General features: G+C 37.5%; 1 protein-coding gene across 7 annotated transcripts; it reads left to right on the top strand.

The window, feature by feature from the left end:
- Positions 1-3426: 3426 nt before the first annotated feature.
- LOC116728288 (transcriptional coactivator YAP1-like) lies at positions 3427-16586 on the top strand. 7 transcript variants are annotated; one of them, XM_032576264.1, is made up of 9 exons: positions 3427-3707; positions 4044-4276; positions 7978-8180; positions 8734-8888; positions 11866-11967; positions 12202-12299; positions 12377-12531; positions 13494-13594; positions 14271-16586. In XM_032576264.1, exons 2-9 carry the CDS (start codon positions 4073-4075, stop codon positions 14444-14446), a joined length of 1194 nt encoding a protein of 397 aa, XP_032432155.1. In that variant the 5' UTR covers positions 3427-3707; positions 4044-4072; the 3' UTR covers positions 14447-16586. The 7 variants fall into 7 exon arrangements, with proteins under 7 accessions (XP_032432155.1, XP_032432154.1, XP_032432158.1 ...); XM_032576263.1 differs by lacking the exon at positions 3427-3707 and having other exon boundaries at positions 3719-4276; XM_032576267.1 differs by lacking the exon at positions 3427-3707 and having other exon boundaries at positions 3720-4276; positions 12413-12531.
- Positions 16587-18241: the final 1655 nt, after the last annotated feature.

The raw sequence follows: 18241 nt of genomic DNA, 5'->3' as shown, positions 1-18241 counted from the left end.
CATTTATAGCATTTTATTTTTTTTTTTTTTTTTTTATTTTATCTACAACTACTACTCAGTGGTAGTTGTTATTGTGTCTTGTCTCTATGCTGTAACTGCGAAGTAATTTCCCTGCTGGGATGAATAAAGTACTTCTATTCTATTCTATTCTATTCTATTCTATCTTCAGTCGTATTGATTATTGCAACAGTGTCTTCACAGGTCTGTCCAACAAATCAATCAAACAGCTGCAGCTGATCCAGAATGCTGCTGCTCGTGTTCTCACTAAAACCAGGAAGATAGAGCACATAACACCAGTTTTAAAGTCCCTACACTGGCTCCCTGTAGCTCAAAGAATAGACTTTAAAATACTGTTGTTAGTTTATAAATCACTGAACGGCTTAGCACCACAATACATTAAAGATCTGCTGTTGTTGTATCAACCTTCCAGACCTCTCAGGGCTTCTGGTTCTGGTCTGCTCTGCATCCCCAGAACCAGAACCAAATGAGGAGAAGCAGCTTTCAGCATCTATGCACCACAAATTTGGAACAAACTTCCAGAAAACAGCTGAAACACTGACTTCCTTTAAATCTCGACTAAAAACTCACCTGTTTAGAATTGTATTTGAAATGTAATCAATTACAAATTTATTGATGTAACTTGACTTAATGATTGATTCTATATTGCATTGTGTTTCTGTGTTTGTAATGATGTAAAGCACTTTGAAATGCCTTGCTGCTGAAATGTGCTATACAAATAAAATTTGATTGATTGATTGATTGATTGATTTGATAGCGAAACTAATTCCAGTTTGCTACCAGTAGTAGATTTGTGCATGCTGTAGTTTACTTTTATTAGGTATGTGGCTTAGGAAGTAGTAATATTTATCTCTATCTAAATTTGTGAAGATATTGCAAAATATCCTTTCTGATTTCAAATATTCTCAGTAGGTTGATTGGGCTGTACAATCACTATTAACTGATTCAAATCTTTGCCATGTATGACAATTCTCTCAAATTAATGTTAAACAATTTGCTACTACAATACTATCTTTATTTGATGTGAGGAGGCAACTCACACCAATATTGCTGCTGTTTGGAAAAGCAGCTTAAAAACCAAGAAGAATGAAGGAATCAGTGAAAATGAAAATGAAGAACCACAATTAGAGAGCAGTGATTTATCTACGAGTATTAAGCTGCTCACAAAACATTTGTCTCGGTTTACTTTCAGCTTTTATTCAGTGAGCAAATTTTTGATAGAAAAGAACAACACAAAGACAGAGAACACAAGAGCAACATTTACATTTCTAACAGTATTTAGCTCTCATCTTTTTATAGTGAATAAAGGACTACCTAAAAATAAAAGAAGAAATTAATGTAAAAAAGGAGACAGTGCCACCTGTTGTCCACAGGAGTGTTTCACAATAATGTTTCTTATCAATGTGTTGCTAAATTTCTGTTCTGGATGTGACCTGTAGCTATATCGCAGAAAATGATCACAATATTAAAGTAACTCAACCAAAATGCAACTTATTTCAAACTAAATTTCGTGGCAAAATGATCAAATTTATTCTATTGAAATTATTAGCAGTTTGCTTCTCAACTGGCAATTTATTTCATGATGTATGGCTGTGTGATACCTGTTTATAAAATGGGATTGCTAAGATTTAATCACTTTACACAGAGTTTAGGAATGAATGTGAACACTGACTCAAAACCCCTGACTTGTAACTCAAACAGCCTAAAAAAAAAAGAAGCATGTTTTACTATTTGAATGTATTTGACATCGCCGAAGAAGGCAGCAATGACAGTGACTGCATCTTCACAAAATAATCTTTTCGTTCCACAGTTAAAAAAGAAGAAAGAAAGAAAGAAAGTCTACGCAGGTGACTACAAACATAGAAATATGGAACATATGTCAAGTTTGATGCTGTGCAGAGCAGAGCATCTGGCTTCCCTGACAATGAGCAACTTGCCGGGAAAGTTTCTGTCGACCTTTTCCTCACCTTCAATGTTTGCAGCTCCTTCTTGAAACAAGGAAGGGAGTAATCACACAGTACCGATCAGTCAGACTCTGATGGCTTTATGACACAATGTTTTGTTCTTCTCTTTTTGTAGAGGGAACAATTTACCAGTGCTGTACACTGTCCTATTGTTTTTAATTTTTTTTCTTTTCCACCTCGAGAACTTAAACAGATCCTAGTGTAACAAAAACCTCTTGACCGCTTAATAACTTAGCCACAGAAAATCATTTTCATTAGATTGACTGAATAAATATTCAAATGTGCATTTAAACATTTTGAAATTAAGCAGAAATAAATTTTCTAAAGGCATAACAGTGCCCAAAAATTGTACTTAAGAAAGAGTAGCACTACTTCAACACATTTTTACTCAAGTAGTCATCCAAGAAATTACTCAAGTAAGAGTAAAAAAGTATTTGGTAAAAAGTAAAGAGTAGTTGATCAAATTAAATGTAATATTTGAAAATTACACAATCAGATGGACCAAATTATAAAGTTATGCAGACATTTTGGTGTTTTAAGGTACAAAAATGTCAATAGTTCATATAAGTAACAAAAAATTACAAAATCAGGCAAGAGAAATTTTTCCAAATCAGTTAATTTAAATTTTTAAAAAATCTTATGAAACTTTAGCAAAGAACTGCAGGTGTGTGTTTGTGTCTGGTGCATTTTTGGTTAAAATATCTTTGTTTTTTATTCGGTGGGTAGAAAATCCAGACTTTTTACTCAAGTAAGAGTAGAAATACTTCATGATAAAATTACTCAAGTAAAAGTAAAGTACAGCGTAGTAAAAAAAATACTCCTAAAAGTGCATTATATCAAAAAAAAAAAAAAAAAAAAAGTTACTCAAGTAAATGTAACTGAGTAAATGTAACTCACTGACTACACAACCCCGAAAATATATCCCTGAATAATAACACTTTTGGGACTTCATACTTTTGGCCGTCAGTAGTTACCAGCAGCTGCTGAATTGTGGGCTCGCTGGTGCGTGTTTTCCGCCAGGGGGCGCTACACTGCGGCTTGAGCCTGCACGGGACAAACAGGCTCCGACTGGGTTGGCCTCATCATGGGGCGGATGTTTTCTCCGCGCAACTTCCCAATTTCCCCTACCCAACCTCCCCCCCCCAAAAAAAAAACACAAGACCCTCCAGACCCAGAGAAAAAAGAAGGACTTAATGCGGCCCTTCTGTGAGATTACCTGAGGTTGTTGCAGTACTTCACTCTCTACCTCTAACGACTGGAAAATGCAAAAGCTGGATTTAAAATATAAACTAAACACAGAGTAAATGGGATTATTTGGGTTTTCCAGCTGACCAGCTCTGTAAATAAACTCCTGCTTTTCTTGAAGTTTTCACCAGCGATGGTTTACATATCTGTCTTGAGTGTGAAATATTTGCCCTGCGACTGCGGCAGCTTTAAACCCAACAACCCCGCCCCTCCGCACTATCACATGAATCTGGACTGAAACGCTGGATGGGAAAAGTTTAGAGGTCTCGGTGAAATCGCTCTTCCCCGGCCAGTTTTGTTGTGCGTGCGCCCTGCCTCGCCCTTTAAAGGGTTTTTACTCCACCGTCCGTGTCGGGGAAAACCGAGTCGGCTTGAGCGTTTTCCAGACTGGGACTTCTTTTTCTCCCTGCAGGAACACACAGGGGAGGAGAAGGAGAAGGAGGAGGAGGAGGAGGAGTGGGGACGCTCTGGCTGCTTGAGGTATGTGGGAGGCATGTTGTGCTCTGCCGAGATTTGATTTTTTATTTTTTGTCCGCGATCTTGGCTTAAATAACACCATTTCGACCACGTTACCTGACGCTTGGTGTTTTTTCCCCTGTTGCTAAATAACTTAGGAGAAGTTCGAGCTTCAAACACCGAGGCAGCGACGCGAAAAGTTCAAATGGGGTGGGGGTTTAAAAGAAGAGGGAGGGGGGGTCTGAAAGTGTAAACAAATCTGATCAGAACTGTTGCACACAGGCGCATCCAGCCCCGTTTTTTCTCGGCAATCTGCGTTTTACTCTTCGTCTGTTTTACATGAGCGGACTTTTTCTACAGATACGTTTCGATTCCAAACTTTGGGCGACATGGACGCGCACCGCGGCGCGCCTCCGGCGGGGCAGCAGGTCGTGCACGTCCGCGGGGACTCCAAGACGGAGCTGGAGGCCCTCTTCAACGCGGTGATGAACCCCAGCAAGGCGACCAGGCAGCCCCCGTCCGTGCCCATGAGGATGAGGAAGTTTCCGGACTCTTTCTTCAAGCCGCCGGAGCCCAGGGGCCACTCCAGACAAGTAATATTACTTGCAAGCTGCTTCACGCTGCAGGATGTCTATTGTTGCATAAAATTCACCAATATTTAGTGAACGAATTCAGAAATTGAGCAGGAAAACACACATATTTGCTTGTAGCTTCTGAAATAGAGTAGGAGTTAATCACGATATAACATTGAGTGAAGTACCGCGGTTTGACGATATTTGCACAAGAAATTAAAGCCAACATACATAATCTGATTTTTTTTTTTTTTTTGCCATTATTTAAAACAAAAAAAACATCCTCACTGTTTGTTTCTTGGAACATTTATTTGTTTTATTTGTTTATATATTGCAGCATTAACACTTAATTGACTTGTGATTTTGCAGGAACACACAGGGGAGGAGATACTGTGCAGAAATTATTCATTTTTCGCTGTTGGGTTTTTTAGAGAGTATAACCCAATAGTATTTTCTGAAGTAATCAGGCTATCTGCTCTAGCGCTCAGCCTGTAATCACCTGCATATGAGTTAGCCCTAGTAAGTGTTTATTATTATTATTATTATTTATATAAAAAGCACCTAGATGTTCACGGGTAGATTATTTTTACAGTGCCGTGTGTATCTCTGTTTTGATGAGATATAAATAAGCAGAACTGCTAATAAATAGCTAATTCGCTCAAAGGTTAAAATTTCCAAGACTGGGGGTTTTTTATATATATGAACGGGTATAAATAGAGGATGGATATAAATGCATAAATATAAATATAGATATAAATATATGGGTGGATTTAGACAGAGGAAAAACTTTCAGATTCACTGTTGTTCTTCAGGGAGTTCTAGAGAGTTTATTCACAGATTTTTCTGAGGAAGCAAAGATCAAACCTAAATTATATGTTTACTGTTGGCGCTATATTCATATATACCTTGGACTTAATCAGCAAACATGCAAATGAATCCCACTAAAAGCAGCTCAAGTAGCCACCAGTGACACTTCTGCTGCAGCACAAGAATAACGGACTTTATTAGCTTTATAGTTTGAGACCTTTTAAAACTAAAATTTGCTGAATGTATTTGCAGAAATCTTTTGTTCACAGTTCACTTATGCCAACTTGGTGCCTTCTAATTTAATTCATTTTTATTTTTTATTTATTTTGTACCAGTTTGTTGCCATGTATGACAGTGAGCATGGAATCAAACAAGACTAATTGTCACTAACTTTAAGTTATCATTAATTTACTAAGAGTCACATTTAGATTAAATCTTTAGTAGTTCCAGCTCTTAACATTTACCATTGCTTTTTACATTGATTCCAAACATATGAAATGAATCCATGGGTTAAACATACAAAAGGTTTCAGGATTGTAGGTTTATGTTCATAAATTTCATTTTGTTAGCTGCTCACTTTGATTTTCATGGACAAAAATAGAGAAAAAAGTTTTTGACTGGCCTTTGGTTGAGTATGGAAGGATTAATAGTATCTAAATGAAACTGGTAAAATGACAACATAAAAACCAGGTTATTATTATTATTATTATTATTATTATTATTATTATTATTATTATTATTATTATTATTTGTTTATAAATACAGTTATTAAAATGCTTTCGCCGTAATCAATTTACTCTTATAGTTTCATTTCAGAAGATGTCAGGAGGTCGTGACCCCTATTTAAAACCACTGTGTTCACCAAATACTTTGCAAACAGGAATTTTAACAACAAGAACAATATAATCCGCTGGGTTTTGTACCAGTGTTTTGGGAGTCCAGAGTCCTCACATCTTAACATAGCAGTAACCATTTCTCTTTTTAGATCCAGAGCTTCATAATTATTTTCTCTGGCCTGTGCAGCTGCGTGGACAGTTTAAAACATCAGAATGTTCTACAGACATTTTCCTGCTGTAAAATTGATCACCATGCATTAAAAACAAGGCACAAACTATCGAAGGTGACAAAGAATACACAGATGCTGCAATACTCAAACTGGACATTGTGCATCGCTGCAGGGCTACAAGAAATCTAATTCAGGGTTTAATGTCTCTGCTGAATTCATTTCAAGTTGCATTTTCTTAATTTGATACAGGCTGTTGCACTCAGAACTACAACCACGAAAGGTCACTCAGTTTTGCCATTATCAGACCTCTTCATGTTGCGTTTTTGTAGCTGATTTCGTCTCCTTGTCATTTGCGGCCCAGTTGTGGGAAAATCTCGAATGAACACAAAAAGGTACAGAAAGTGACAAACAGAACTTCACCAGCTGTGAACGAGTGCAATCGTTGCTTGAATTGTTAACACATGCAAGAGATTCATTTTAGGACATCTAAACCGTAGATATCAGACTGTAGGATGTTCCGGCTAGTGTTTTGTCACTCTTTAAAAAAAAGCTGAAGTCACTACAGAGGGGATGCTTAACCTGCATTAACCCCTTTTAAAATTCAAATAATTTTTATATTACAAAATCATAAATCATTTAAAATATGTTTATGATTTTGTTGTGACAAAAATCCTGCACACTTTAACAGAAAATCAAGCCAATCAGTAAGGGACAAAAATGTAAAACCAAAAAAAGCTCTTAGGCTGCATGTGGATGCACACCTGTGAACAACCTCACATAAATGAAGTGTAATTAATTTTTTTTGATTTACTTACATTATCTTGTCCCTTTAGTACATACCTGCTACCGTTTAAAGTTCACTTGTTGAAGCAGAAGTAAATTTCTGCTACTGTAGAAGGATTTCGATAGCATTTGCTCATTTGCATCCTGCAGACTTAAGTCTGGAGAGACGGAACAACGGATCAAAAGATCTTGTTGCACAAATGTGTCAGTCAGAAACACAATCCCATATTATAAATTCACACCATGGCACAGTAACAACACGCTTAAAGAAAATATGAGAAGAGAGTGAAATCACAACTGATGGAAAGACAAAACAAAAACTTTTCAGCGACAGTGCCTAGAGCCGGACGGCAACAGTGAGGGAGTTTCTGCTCGATGTGCTTCACATGTGTGTGTCCTTTATTGGAAAAGTGTCAGATGAAAGATAAGTTTGTAAGACAGAGGTCTTTTCTTCCAAAGAAAACATCCAAACTTTACTGAAGTCTTTCAAAGCTTTAGCCACTCGTGGTCTAATGAAACCAAACTTGAATTTTGATCCACAATTCCAAAGAAAACAACAGTGAAGCATAAACGTGGTAGTAGCAGCATCATGCTCTGGGATTACTTCATCTTTTGTAAATAAAAATTTGAATTTGTTTTCTTTTGTTTAGTTCATTAACTAAAGATATGTCCTCATAATCTAAATGATTTGGAAACTTTTGTCAGGCAGAAGAGTTAAATATTGAAATCTGAAGCTGAGGGACGCTGATGGACTCTTGCCAAGGAAAACTAAATGTTGAACTTGATCAAAAGCTTCTTAGGCTTTGGGTTAAGTGTGTGTACACTTATGCAGACAGGTCAATACAGCTTATTTGTTTTTCGGTTGAATTATGGAGGATAAATGCCACGTTAAAGGAGGAAAATAGTTTTGAAATGATGCATCACAAAATCCTGCCACTTTCCAGTGTACATTATTTTTGCAATGAAACCATTTGGCGGTGAGACTGTCCAGTGTGAGAAGCAAGTCTTGTACAGCCTAGCTTTCATTACCCATTTGAACTTGCTTTGTTTTTGCTCTCAGTTTATGTTTCGGATTGCCGTTTGTCACTCTGCTGCAGACTTGCTAACCCTGCTCCTTTCTCGTCAGGCCAGTTCAGACGGAGGCTTGTGCGGCTCCCTCGCCCCTCATCACGTCCGCGCTCATTCCTCCCCGGCCTCCCTCCCAGTCAACTCCCTCTCTGCTCAAGCAGATGCAGATGCAGCGGCCACACCAATCATACCCGATGATGTGCCACTCCCCGACGGTTGGGAGATGGCCAAGACGTCCACTGGCCAACGGTACTTCATCAAGTAAGGGCTTCCTCCAGCTTTATCGCTGTGTTGCATCTCTGGCTCTGCAGGTTTTCTTTAAAAAGGGTTTCTGTGCCGGATGACAGTTTCCGAAAGCAGGTTGTGCAAGACAGATTCTGAATCAGCAGATTTTGGAACTGGAAAGTGGCGACCTTAATATTTTAGGCTGATAGATGTCCCAAAGGATCATTCCAGCTCTGATATGATTCAAAATATTGGGGGGGTTTTTTCTAAAAGTTTTTTTTATTTTCATTTTTTGCCACACAAGATGTTCTCATTTTTCTAAAAGTAAAGTGGCAGAGCTGTACACAGGATTAAAACTCCTGCAGACAGGAAAACAGTTGAACCAGTTCTGTGGCCTGTTGGGTTTCACCTTCATGAGAGCACGTTTCCTGCTCTGTGAAAAGCCTGAGATTGATGTGCAAGCACATCTGGTCGTACAGGTAAAGCGAGTCTGAGGGAGAACGCTCCTCGCCCTTCAGGTTACTGCGGTTTAATAGATGCATCGCTTGCTGTGTGTGTGTGTGTGTGTGTGTGTGTCTCTTTTCTTCAGCCACGTGCACAGGACGACCACATGGCAGGACCCCCGCCTCTCGCAGCTTCAGTCGGCTGCAGCCCAGCATCAGATCGCCTGCACCCCGAGCCACGCCCACTCCTTCAGCAACCCAGCTCCCACTACGCAACCAAAAAATATTGTTCCTGAGACAGGTATCACACTGCAGTGCTGTACCCTTTTTGTTGTCGTCTGTCTTCCTCTGACCTGGAGTGTGTTGGGTGTTGTTCCTTTGGGATTCTCTTTGGGTTGCTTGCACTAATGCCTCTGCTTTGAAAAAATGATCAGGCTTAATATGTGAACCTACATCAGGGTGAAATTAAAAAAGAATCATGCAGGTTCTATAAGTCTTTTTTTCCATTATTGGCTTGATATAAATGTCTAAAGGGTCAGTTTACCCAAATTGTATTTCTTTAAATGAGAGAATCAACCACAGGATGTGATGATGCAACAAGTGATCATTGACTTTAAGTACAACCTATAAGATCTTTTTAAAACATCAATCAGGCTCTCATAAAAACTCTTTCTCACTGGCTTCTGCTTTCAGTTGTCATCCACCTGCTTATTAGGCATTATCAGACCTATAACGGCTTTAAGTGTTACTGACAAACCTTCTCTCTGAGGAAAAACTGCTTGGAGAAGCTGTTTGAAAGCTTTGTTGGGCTTCACCCATCAAAATATTACATTGTGCAGGAAATAACATGTATGTCCAGATCAGTATTCATTGCGCCTGGAACCGATTAGTCAATTAAGATGAATTGTTTACCAATGCTAAGTGCCAGGCCGATGTGACGTTAAAATTAATCTACTTGCTTGAAAACCCAGCAGTTTCAAATGGCAGCACAATGCCACATCACATTTCATCCATATTACCCCTATGTTCGCTTAGATGCCTAAAATGTAGAGTAGTGCAGCAACTGCGTCCCTATTTTTAAAATCGAGAGAGTAATAAATTCGTTTTTGCTAAAATAAAAATCATAAAACAGGGAAGCAAGGTTAAAGCACCTTGTAAAATAATTGGGTGTCCATGTTAATTACTACCATGTCCGTCTTCCACTTATTAACTCGCTCACCAATGATGTTCAGGATGTTGCAGAATCTATTTTTCTCGGTAATAACGTATATTTATTCTCAGATTGAGTTTCAGCTGAACATCCCTTATATTTCATGTTTCTCTAAGACCGACTTTACTCAGTTAAAGTAAAGACTCAACACTTTCCACTACTTTCATCAATAAATCAATGAATTGAAGTTTGAGGCTAAATCTAGCATGTTTACTGCATGCTTTGATAGGACTTGTTGATAAATCCACTTGTAATCTACGCAAAACTTTAATCTACTGCCTTTTTAACTATTGTTTTTGCACCTCATATTTTGCCGTTTGCATGGTACTGGCAGACAGCTAGTATTGTCTCTCCTTTACAGTCAGTGTAGTTTTAAGTGGTGAAAAAGGCTTAAAAAGTTGCATTATGCATGAATAAAGTCTTAATTCAGATCTTTGGCAGACACCAATCTTAGTTTGTTTTTTTTATTATTATTATTTTTCATTCATTCTGAGTTTTTTTTTTTTTTTTTTTGCAGTTATGATTAGTTCCATCAACATTTTCCACCATACTTGTTTAGTCCAGTGTTTACATCTGACCTTGGTACTCGCCGACTCCTCCCAATAAAATTGCGATGTTTGTCACACCTCAGTGACTTAAAAGTTGGATGAAATGTGACATGACCGTTCCAGCTGGTTGCACCAACATCAGATAAGGATCCAGTTTGGGAGCGCGTATTTAAGAGACCTGGGTGTGATATCGAGAAGAAAATTGATTTGTGCTAAAAAAAAAAAATAAAAAATCAGATACCAGTAATACATTGGCAGAGAAGTTGGCTTCGCGCCACTTTTGTCTGCTGTGGGAACATTTGGTCATTCACACCCAGATTTGTTTGATCAACAGCGAAATGTGCAAAGCCTGTAAAACAGCTTTACAAAACATGCACATGATAAAAAGCAGTGATTTTAAAACATCAACATAAATTAAAAAAGTTTCAGTCACATACATTTTTGAAATGTTAATTACTTGCTTAGTTACTATTTGATTGGGTGTTGGAAAAACGTCGAGGCAATGTTGGGGTTTTGTTTGCCACAGGTTTTCTGTGAAAAAGTAAAGGAATCAATCATCTTCTCCTTTTGTAACGAGTGCCTCATCTGGATGTTTCTATTAAGAAGTAGCGATTAAAACCTGTGGATCAGACTAAAATCATTGATTGTGGGGATGAGACTCTGTCCTGTACTGTGACACTCAGAGAAGACTTAATGTGCTAACCACAAGATCATCATAGCAAATATTGTAATCATATTTGTTTGTCTGAGCATATCAATCGAATGTTTCAAGGAATATTCGTCTTTATTAGGTGACAATCTACTTTGTTTTGAACACATATGTAACTTCCCACTCAAGATTATTTATACATTTTCTTTGTGCATTTGTTTTTGTTCTAAGATGTGAAAAGAAATATGGTTCTTTAATTTAAGCATTGAGCAAAAAATGTAGGTTTGGTGGATTTTGATTTATTGTTTTAAGTTGGAGCATAAGAAAAAAGTTCTTTGGATTGTAACATTGCTAATCAAAGTTCACAGAGTTAAATGAGAAGGTTTACACTTTTTTCCAACGTAACCCCTGGTTTTGAAACGTTACCTTGGCCCAACTGACTCTTCACCATCTAATGAGTCAAATATTGCTTTCCGTATTTGGTATAAAACAAACTGAATGTACAGTGGACTACAGGACATCACCCAGATCCTCAGCTATGGCAAAGCCGTAATCAGATTGCTTTCTGTTGGCTTGTTTTGTAAATGTTCCCAGCATTGGAGACATTGTTTCTTCTGAGAGGTATTTTAAAATTTTTATAGTGTGATTTGGGTGAGCAGACCCTTTAAGGATAGACGTTCATTTACACACACACTGAGGTTAGGCAAAATGCACATACAGTTGGTTTTTTTATATGTTTTTAATTGTAAATAAAATAAAGCAGTGATTCATTTCTCTTCCTAAAATCTGCAAACTACAAACTTTCCTCTCAACACTCCATTGGCTCCATCAACCATTTGCCTTCTCACTCTGTACTTTTACTGCTGTTCAGGTCCACTGCCTGAAGGCTGGGAGCAGGCTGTGACTACAGATGGAGAGATGTACTACATTGATCACATAAATCAGGCCACCACATGGGACGACCCGCGTCTAGGTAGCACACTATAACAGATTTTGTGCCTCCTGAGTTGACAATTGTCAATGAGAAACATTGTGTTCCAATGTGCGCTAATAGGACAGCTCAATGTCTGGCAACAAGACAGCAAAAAAAGAAGGATCTCAAAGTGTTGGACACTCTATTCTTCATGAATTGTTTCACTGTATGATTTATGTTTCATTTCAAAGAAGTTCATGCATATATTTTTAATGTTTTTTTTGTGTGTCGTAGCCCCGAAGGTGAACCCGGCCATCCTCAGTTTGGCAATGCAGCAAAGACTTGAAAAGCTCAGACTGAAGCAGGGCATCCCACCACAATTTGCCCCACAGGTCATAGAGAACGCCAAGCTGGAGCGAGTCATTCCATAAATATTCAATGTTATCCTAAACTTCTGCTTTCTTTAAAGTTAAATGAAACTAAGCATACACGCATCCAGGTGCAGGAGGCCGGAGGGAGCAACCAGATGCCCGGCGGGATGGACCATGACAGAAGCGCACAGATGCTTGTCCCGTCAGTGGATATCAGGATCAGGGCCCTAAACCAAGAGCCTAACCTTAATGGGTACGTCTTTACTAACACAATACTGCAAGTTAGTGAAAAGTACTCGATTTATAGTCGTATTGTTCATACATAGAATACTCAGAAAAAAATATGTGCCAGTAGATTTGTAAATGTATCTTTATTCCTGACCCTAAATTGCATTTACCGGGCTAACAAAGGAATAAAAGTTAGCAGATAGCGTGAAGATGTTTTATAGTGTTTATATAGAATCTCTTGGATACTGTGTTGTTGCTCAAAAAGGTTCCCAAAACTCTTTCTGAAGCAATCAGGCTTGTCCAATCTATTGCCAGACAGTACATAATAAATTGGTAGAAGTAAAAGACCAGGGCCTGAGGTCAAAAAATGGATTCACTCAAATAACGCTGTATGTAGCATTCAGTCAGGTGTCACTGTGACTTGCACTGAGTACTTAGATGCCTGAATTTTGAAACTACTTCAAGTGCCAAAAATTGAAATCCCAAAAAGGAAACTGAGAGTGCAGAATCCAATATGGCAGCCATGCATCAGAGAATATATGAAGTTCCCAATTTAAAATTAATAACCTCCCTTCTGATGGGACGTATTTGGGAATATCTTCCTTTAAATGCATAAAATGCTGAGAATTGGTTTGTTTTGGGGGGGTTTTTTCCCCACAGTAGTTTTTAGTCTGTCACTCAGAACAACAATTAGTAAAACCCATGGAGTTTCCCACCTTACAGCTGGAATGTTGTATTGTTGGCTGTAACATGATTCCCTGATCCAGGTTGAAACTTCTGGTAAATGTGACACAGCATCAGAGTAACTTCAAAGAAACTAAATTCAAACTTTCATACGGGCTTACAGCAACTTCTGAGCACCTTTATACTCTTTCATACATGTGCTGAATTATGGTGACCGAAATAATTATTCTCTAAGTGCAAAAGGTGGCCAGACCTGAAAGAAAAAGATTATTTTAACCCCATAATTATTTGTTTCTTACTCAGGGCTCACTCTCGCAACGAAAGCACTGACAGTGGCCTGAGTGTCAGCAGCTTATCACGCACGTCGGACCACATGTTGAGCTCTGTGGATCACATGGACACTGGTATTGTTCCTTATAGCTGTTTTTATCAACTACCAATCCAAATTCATTACATTTTTAGTTTTATTTTTGTTCTTATATGTTCTTTTCTTAAAGCTCAGTAGGTATTTTATAATAAAGAATATGTTTTGGGTTTTTTTACATACTTGTTGAACCTATCACCATGTCGTGGTAGTATGTTATGTGACAAGTAACCTTAGAAAAGATCGATCTGCTCCACCTCCTCTTGGAGCTAATATTGCCGAAATGCTTGACTGTTGCTCGTGGGGAGAGACATTTCAGTAATCTAAAACTAATAGAAAAAATTTAAGCAACCTACTTGCAAACTGTATGCGGACCGTTGGATGTAAAATTCACTTGCTGTAAATATTGTGCTAGTTATCAGTATTGGACCAAAGAAAGCAAGGCAGTTGCAAGTCTTTAAAATTGTGACCCTTTTGATGGGTCAGATAGACTCAAGAAATTGTATCAGCAGCTGCGTAGGGGGGCCCAATTTAAATTTTTGTCAGGGGGCCCAAGATTCCTGGCAGCGCCCCTGCTTGTTAGCATATATATTTTATTTTTTAAACATTTGTACAATGGTGCAATAAATGTATGTAAGTTGTACAGGTTATTGTAAAAACAGTTTTATGAAGGAAAGTAAAATATTCATCTCGTTCTGTGCCTGCGATTTGTTCAGGTGACTCAAGTGAGCCTCCCTCAATGGGCCTGCAAGAGTCGATGCCCGTGCTGCCGATAAATGAGGACCTGATGCCCGGCATCCCCGACAGTTTGACTTCAGACATGTTGATGGAAATGGACACAGTTCTCTCCGGGCCGCACATGGACAGGGACAGCCTACTTACCTGGCTATAGACGCAAGCAGCCGCCATCCGTTTTGAGTGTGGTTTGAAATCAAGCTTTAGTAGCATGACTGAGAATTCTGGAAAATTTGAGTCGGATTTAAAAGTGGTGCAGAACAGCTACTCGGAGAGAATATGCTACAGATGTATGTGATGGATATCTACTTACAGAATTCACTTCCTGGCGTTTGTTAAAAAAAAACAAAAACAAATGACTCTCACAAAAGCTGGAGGTTTTCTCTTTTTGGGTCTGGTTTTTGCAAATGCTCCTCTTCTTTTCATCCTGGTCCTCCATCCAAAGTCACACTTGGGATTGCCACAAAACAGGTTTGAACACAAAAACCTGTTAAAATAGCATTAATGTAACATAAAGATTTTATTTAACAAAATAATAAAACATTAAAAAAAAAAGATTTAAAGCTCCTAAATTAGCCAAGTGATTTGTGAAAGTTTAAAGCAGCATCTCATGCTACTACCTCTGAGCAACTTGTGATTTTATTACATGTTAAAACTCTGAGTTGTATTTTAAAAACAACTTTTAACAACATTTTTGGCGTAAAGTGAGCAAAGAATCAAAGGATTTTTTTTAGGTAAAAACTACGATAGTTTCGAAATCTCTGGGCATCTCTTCTTAAAACGGAGGGAATGGTGCCCTCTTGTGGCGAGTCAGAAAATAACATTTCCTCCCTAAACCTACATCAGTTGCGCAAGTTTAAAAATAAGTAAAAGATTCTCAGGATCTGTCTGCCTGAGTCAATAAATCCAGCCGACTCGAAAGCATACTGCCAATGTATTAGTTTTGAACATTAAATATGTACTTTTAAAACTTTGAGACTTCAATATATAAGCGAATGAGCACATGATCAGGGTGAGGTCCAACATAATGCAGGATTTCCACAGAAAACTGTAAGGACGATTCATCAGTTTTTTGTTTTGTGTTTGTTTTTGATTCTTAGATTTTCTTTTGTCAATAATGATTTAAAAAAAAACCTTGCGAAAAAAAAAAATCATATCGATATTGTCCACCAATATTTGGGTAATTTTAAAACACTTTTAGTATTTTTTTTGTTTGTTTGTTTGTTTATTCCAATATTTTTATTGTAGACTTCTATTCCATGCCAGCATTGAACATGAGCTTCACAGGTGCAGTATTTATTTTGGGATTTCTAATGAACTCACAGTGCTGATAGTTGTTTCATTTTCATTCTACCAAACTCTTGTTTTGCAAAAAATCCTCTCTAGTTGCCATCTGACCTGGGAAATGTATGAGGAATAATATTCACAGCCTAAGATTTTTGCAATTATTATTATTCCATAACACCTTTATTGCAATACTGGATTGGAACATTCCTAGTATTTCCCCATCTTTAGTTTGAGCTGTATCCATTCAACGGGTCAATATGAAAGACACTCAAATAGTGACAGCCTCTTTTTTCATCTCATCAGCTTTAAAGTGTATAAAATTCTCCCTTTCTCCTTGACTTCCAACATTTTAGATGCTACTTTTTCACTTATTTCTGAAAATCTGTTCCATATACTGAATATTTCTTGATCCCGTATTTTCTTTTTATTCTGCCTTTCACTCAAAAGTCATGGCAGTGAATGTTGTTGGTGTCAAAGCATCAGAAAGTGAGATTCAAGTGTTTTGTGGAAAGGAATGTCTAACTTGGCAAACTAGCCGCCTTCAAATCCCAAACCTTCATAATTTTTTTTTTTTTTTTAGATTTAGCTTTCTAAATATTGGATTGATTGTTTGTGTGACTCTTACTTGTGTAAATACATTTAGAATTAAAGGACCCTTTTGAAGTGTTTTTAAACACTAAGTTGATGCCGTACATTTTTGTAATACCATCAGATCTTCATTTTTAAAGAATGCTTTATCTCATGATTGGTTTTGAGGTTTAAGCTAGCCATACAAGCTTGTAGTGGAGATAAAATTATGCCATTAAGATGCAACGGTTTGTTCGATCATGCAGGTGACTGCAGGGGTCAATTTGATGAATTTTTCCTTATTCTAAACATGAGATCAATTTTGATTTTACTCCCGACCGTATGTTTTTACTATTCAGCCAATATCAATCCAAAACATGTAGCTGCCCAGATGTAACAAATATTGGTAAGAATAGTTGTTGTTTTTTTTTGTTTTGTTTTTTAAACACCTTAAAGAAGTTGGGATTCCTGGTAAAGGTGACATACAATTTGAAATGCTGCATTTTTAGAATATTTTATTCAAACTGCAGACGTCAGGTCCAAGCGTCGGTATATGAGGGAGGTTTTTTTTTTATTCCCCTTGTTAAGTCAAGCCATGTGAAAATTATATCGGTTTTTATCCGCTTGGTTGTTTCTGCAGTGTGTTTAGAGTTGATCTGAGTATTAAGCTATAAATGACCAGATAAGACCATTGGCTCCTAACCGACTTCTTCGTTTAGTGTATGTGCAGTTCTATAGCTGAAGACTTCATTCTGAAAATCCCACATAAGCAGCCGGTCTTGTTTTAGTAGCTCTCATTTAAAGTGCCGAACAGCTTAACAAGTGATTTATTGCACATCATCAAACACACTACCAAGTTTATTATTTATCTTGGCATGCATGACACTTGCTATGTTCTGTATGTTGCATATAATAACATTTATTGTACTATTTACAAAGAGTTTTGAGGTTTGTTTGTTTTTTTTGTTTTTTTACTTGTTTATGCATGATTAATTAATTATAATCAAATTAAAGAAGTTTCTGTTTAATAAACTTTTAAATTACACCTGGATATTTTGCTTCCTGTTCTGTTCATTTCTACCACCAAACAGCACACAGGTGTATATCTACCTGTAGCTGAATTAGGATTTATATGTTTTTCCTGAAAAGTCAGAGCATTAAAGCATCTCTGCTTTCCATAGTATTTTGTTTTTATTTCCCTTGTATTTGGAAAATAAAAAGACCAAGGGGAAAATTTAATTTAAATTAAAAAAATTATTATTTAATTTTTAAAAATTGAATTACATTTTTTAAATGTAATTAAAAAAAAAATTTCAGTCTACATACATTGGAATTTTCCCTCTTTCAATTTTCCAGTTCATCTTAGCATAAATTTTTTAAGTTCTGGATTTGAACTGAACCCCCAGCCCACAAAAATACCCAGCCGATCAAATCTTGCTGGTTTTGGTCCCTGGAGTTTTCCTGAATCATACTCTTGTTTCTTTCTCGCTTGGATTTATGTCATTACTGTTGTCATTCTCAACACTCTTCTATATTTATTAGCTCAACTGTGTATGTGATTTTTAAGTGAGCTAACTCCTCGTTCTCCTGTAGTAGACGTTGAACTTTCCACATCATGAGCCTACCATCGTGGCAGACTAGATAACCTATTGATGACTTCATTTGCACTGTGTGGTTTTACACGTCGTGACATGTGCTCTGAGGGTTCTGTTTCATCAGAACAGGAATTACGCCTCATGATCAATCAGGTGCAGCTTCATGAACTCCCTTCTTGGTGTCACGTGTTCATGAGTGACAAATGGTTTCTGTGGAGTCACAGTGTTTTAGGAGGATTGCTGTGTTTATATCAACCACATCCTGTCAGTGTCCACTGATCAGACATGCGTGGTACTCAACGTTTTTCTTCATTGAGTTTCTTATCTCTGTTATCTTGATGACATATATGCAGAGCTATTCGACTCCTTCAAGGACTCGGAGTACTTCAAACTGTTTAAATAACGTCATTTCCCCAAAATAAATCCCAAACTAATTAAAGAACTAGTTTGAACTTTGAGAAGACGAAGGGTCAGGTGGTTTTTGCCCCGGAGAGCCTGGCTGT

The sequence above is a fragment of the Xiphophorus hellerii genome, chromosome 11 (assembly GCF_003331165.1).
Source record: "Xiphophorus hellerii strain 12219 chromosome 11, Xiphophorus_hellerii-4.1, whole genome shotgun sequence".
NCBI lineage: Eukaryota > Metazoa > Chordata > Actinopteri > Cyprinodontiformes > Poeciliidae > Xiphophorus > Xiphophorus hellerii.
The sequence above is the reverse complement of the archived record's forward strand: the minus strand, read 5'-3'. Positions and strand labels throughout refer to the sequence as shown.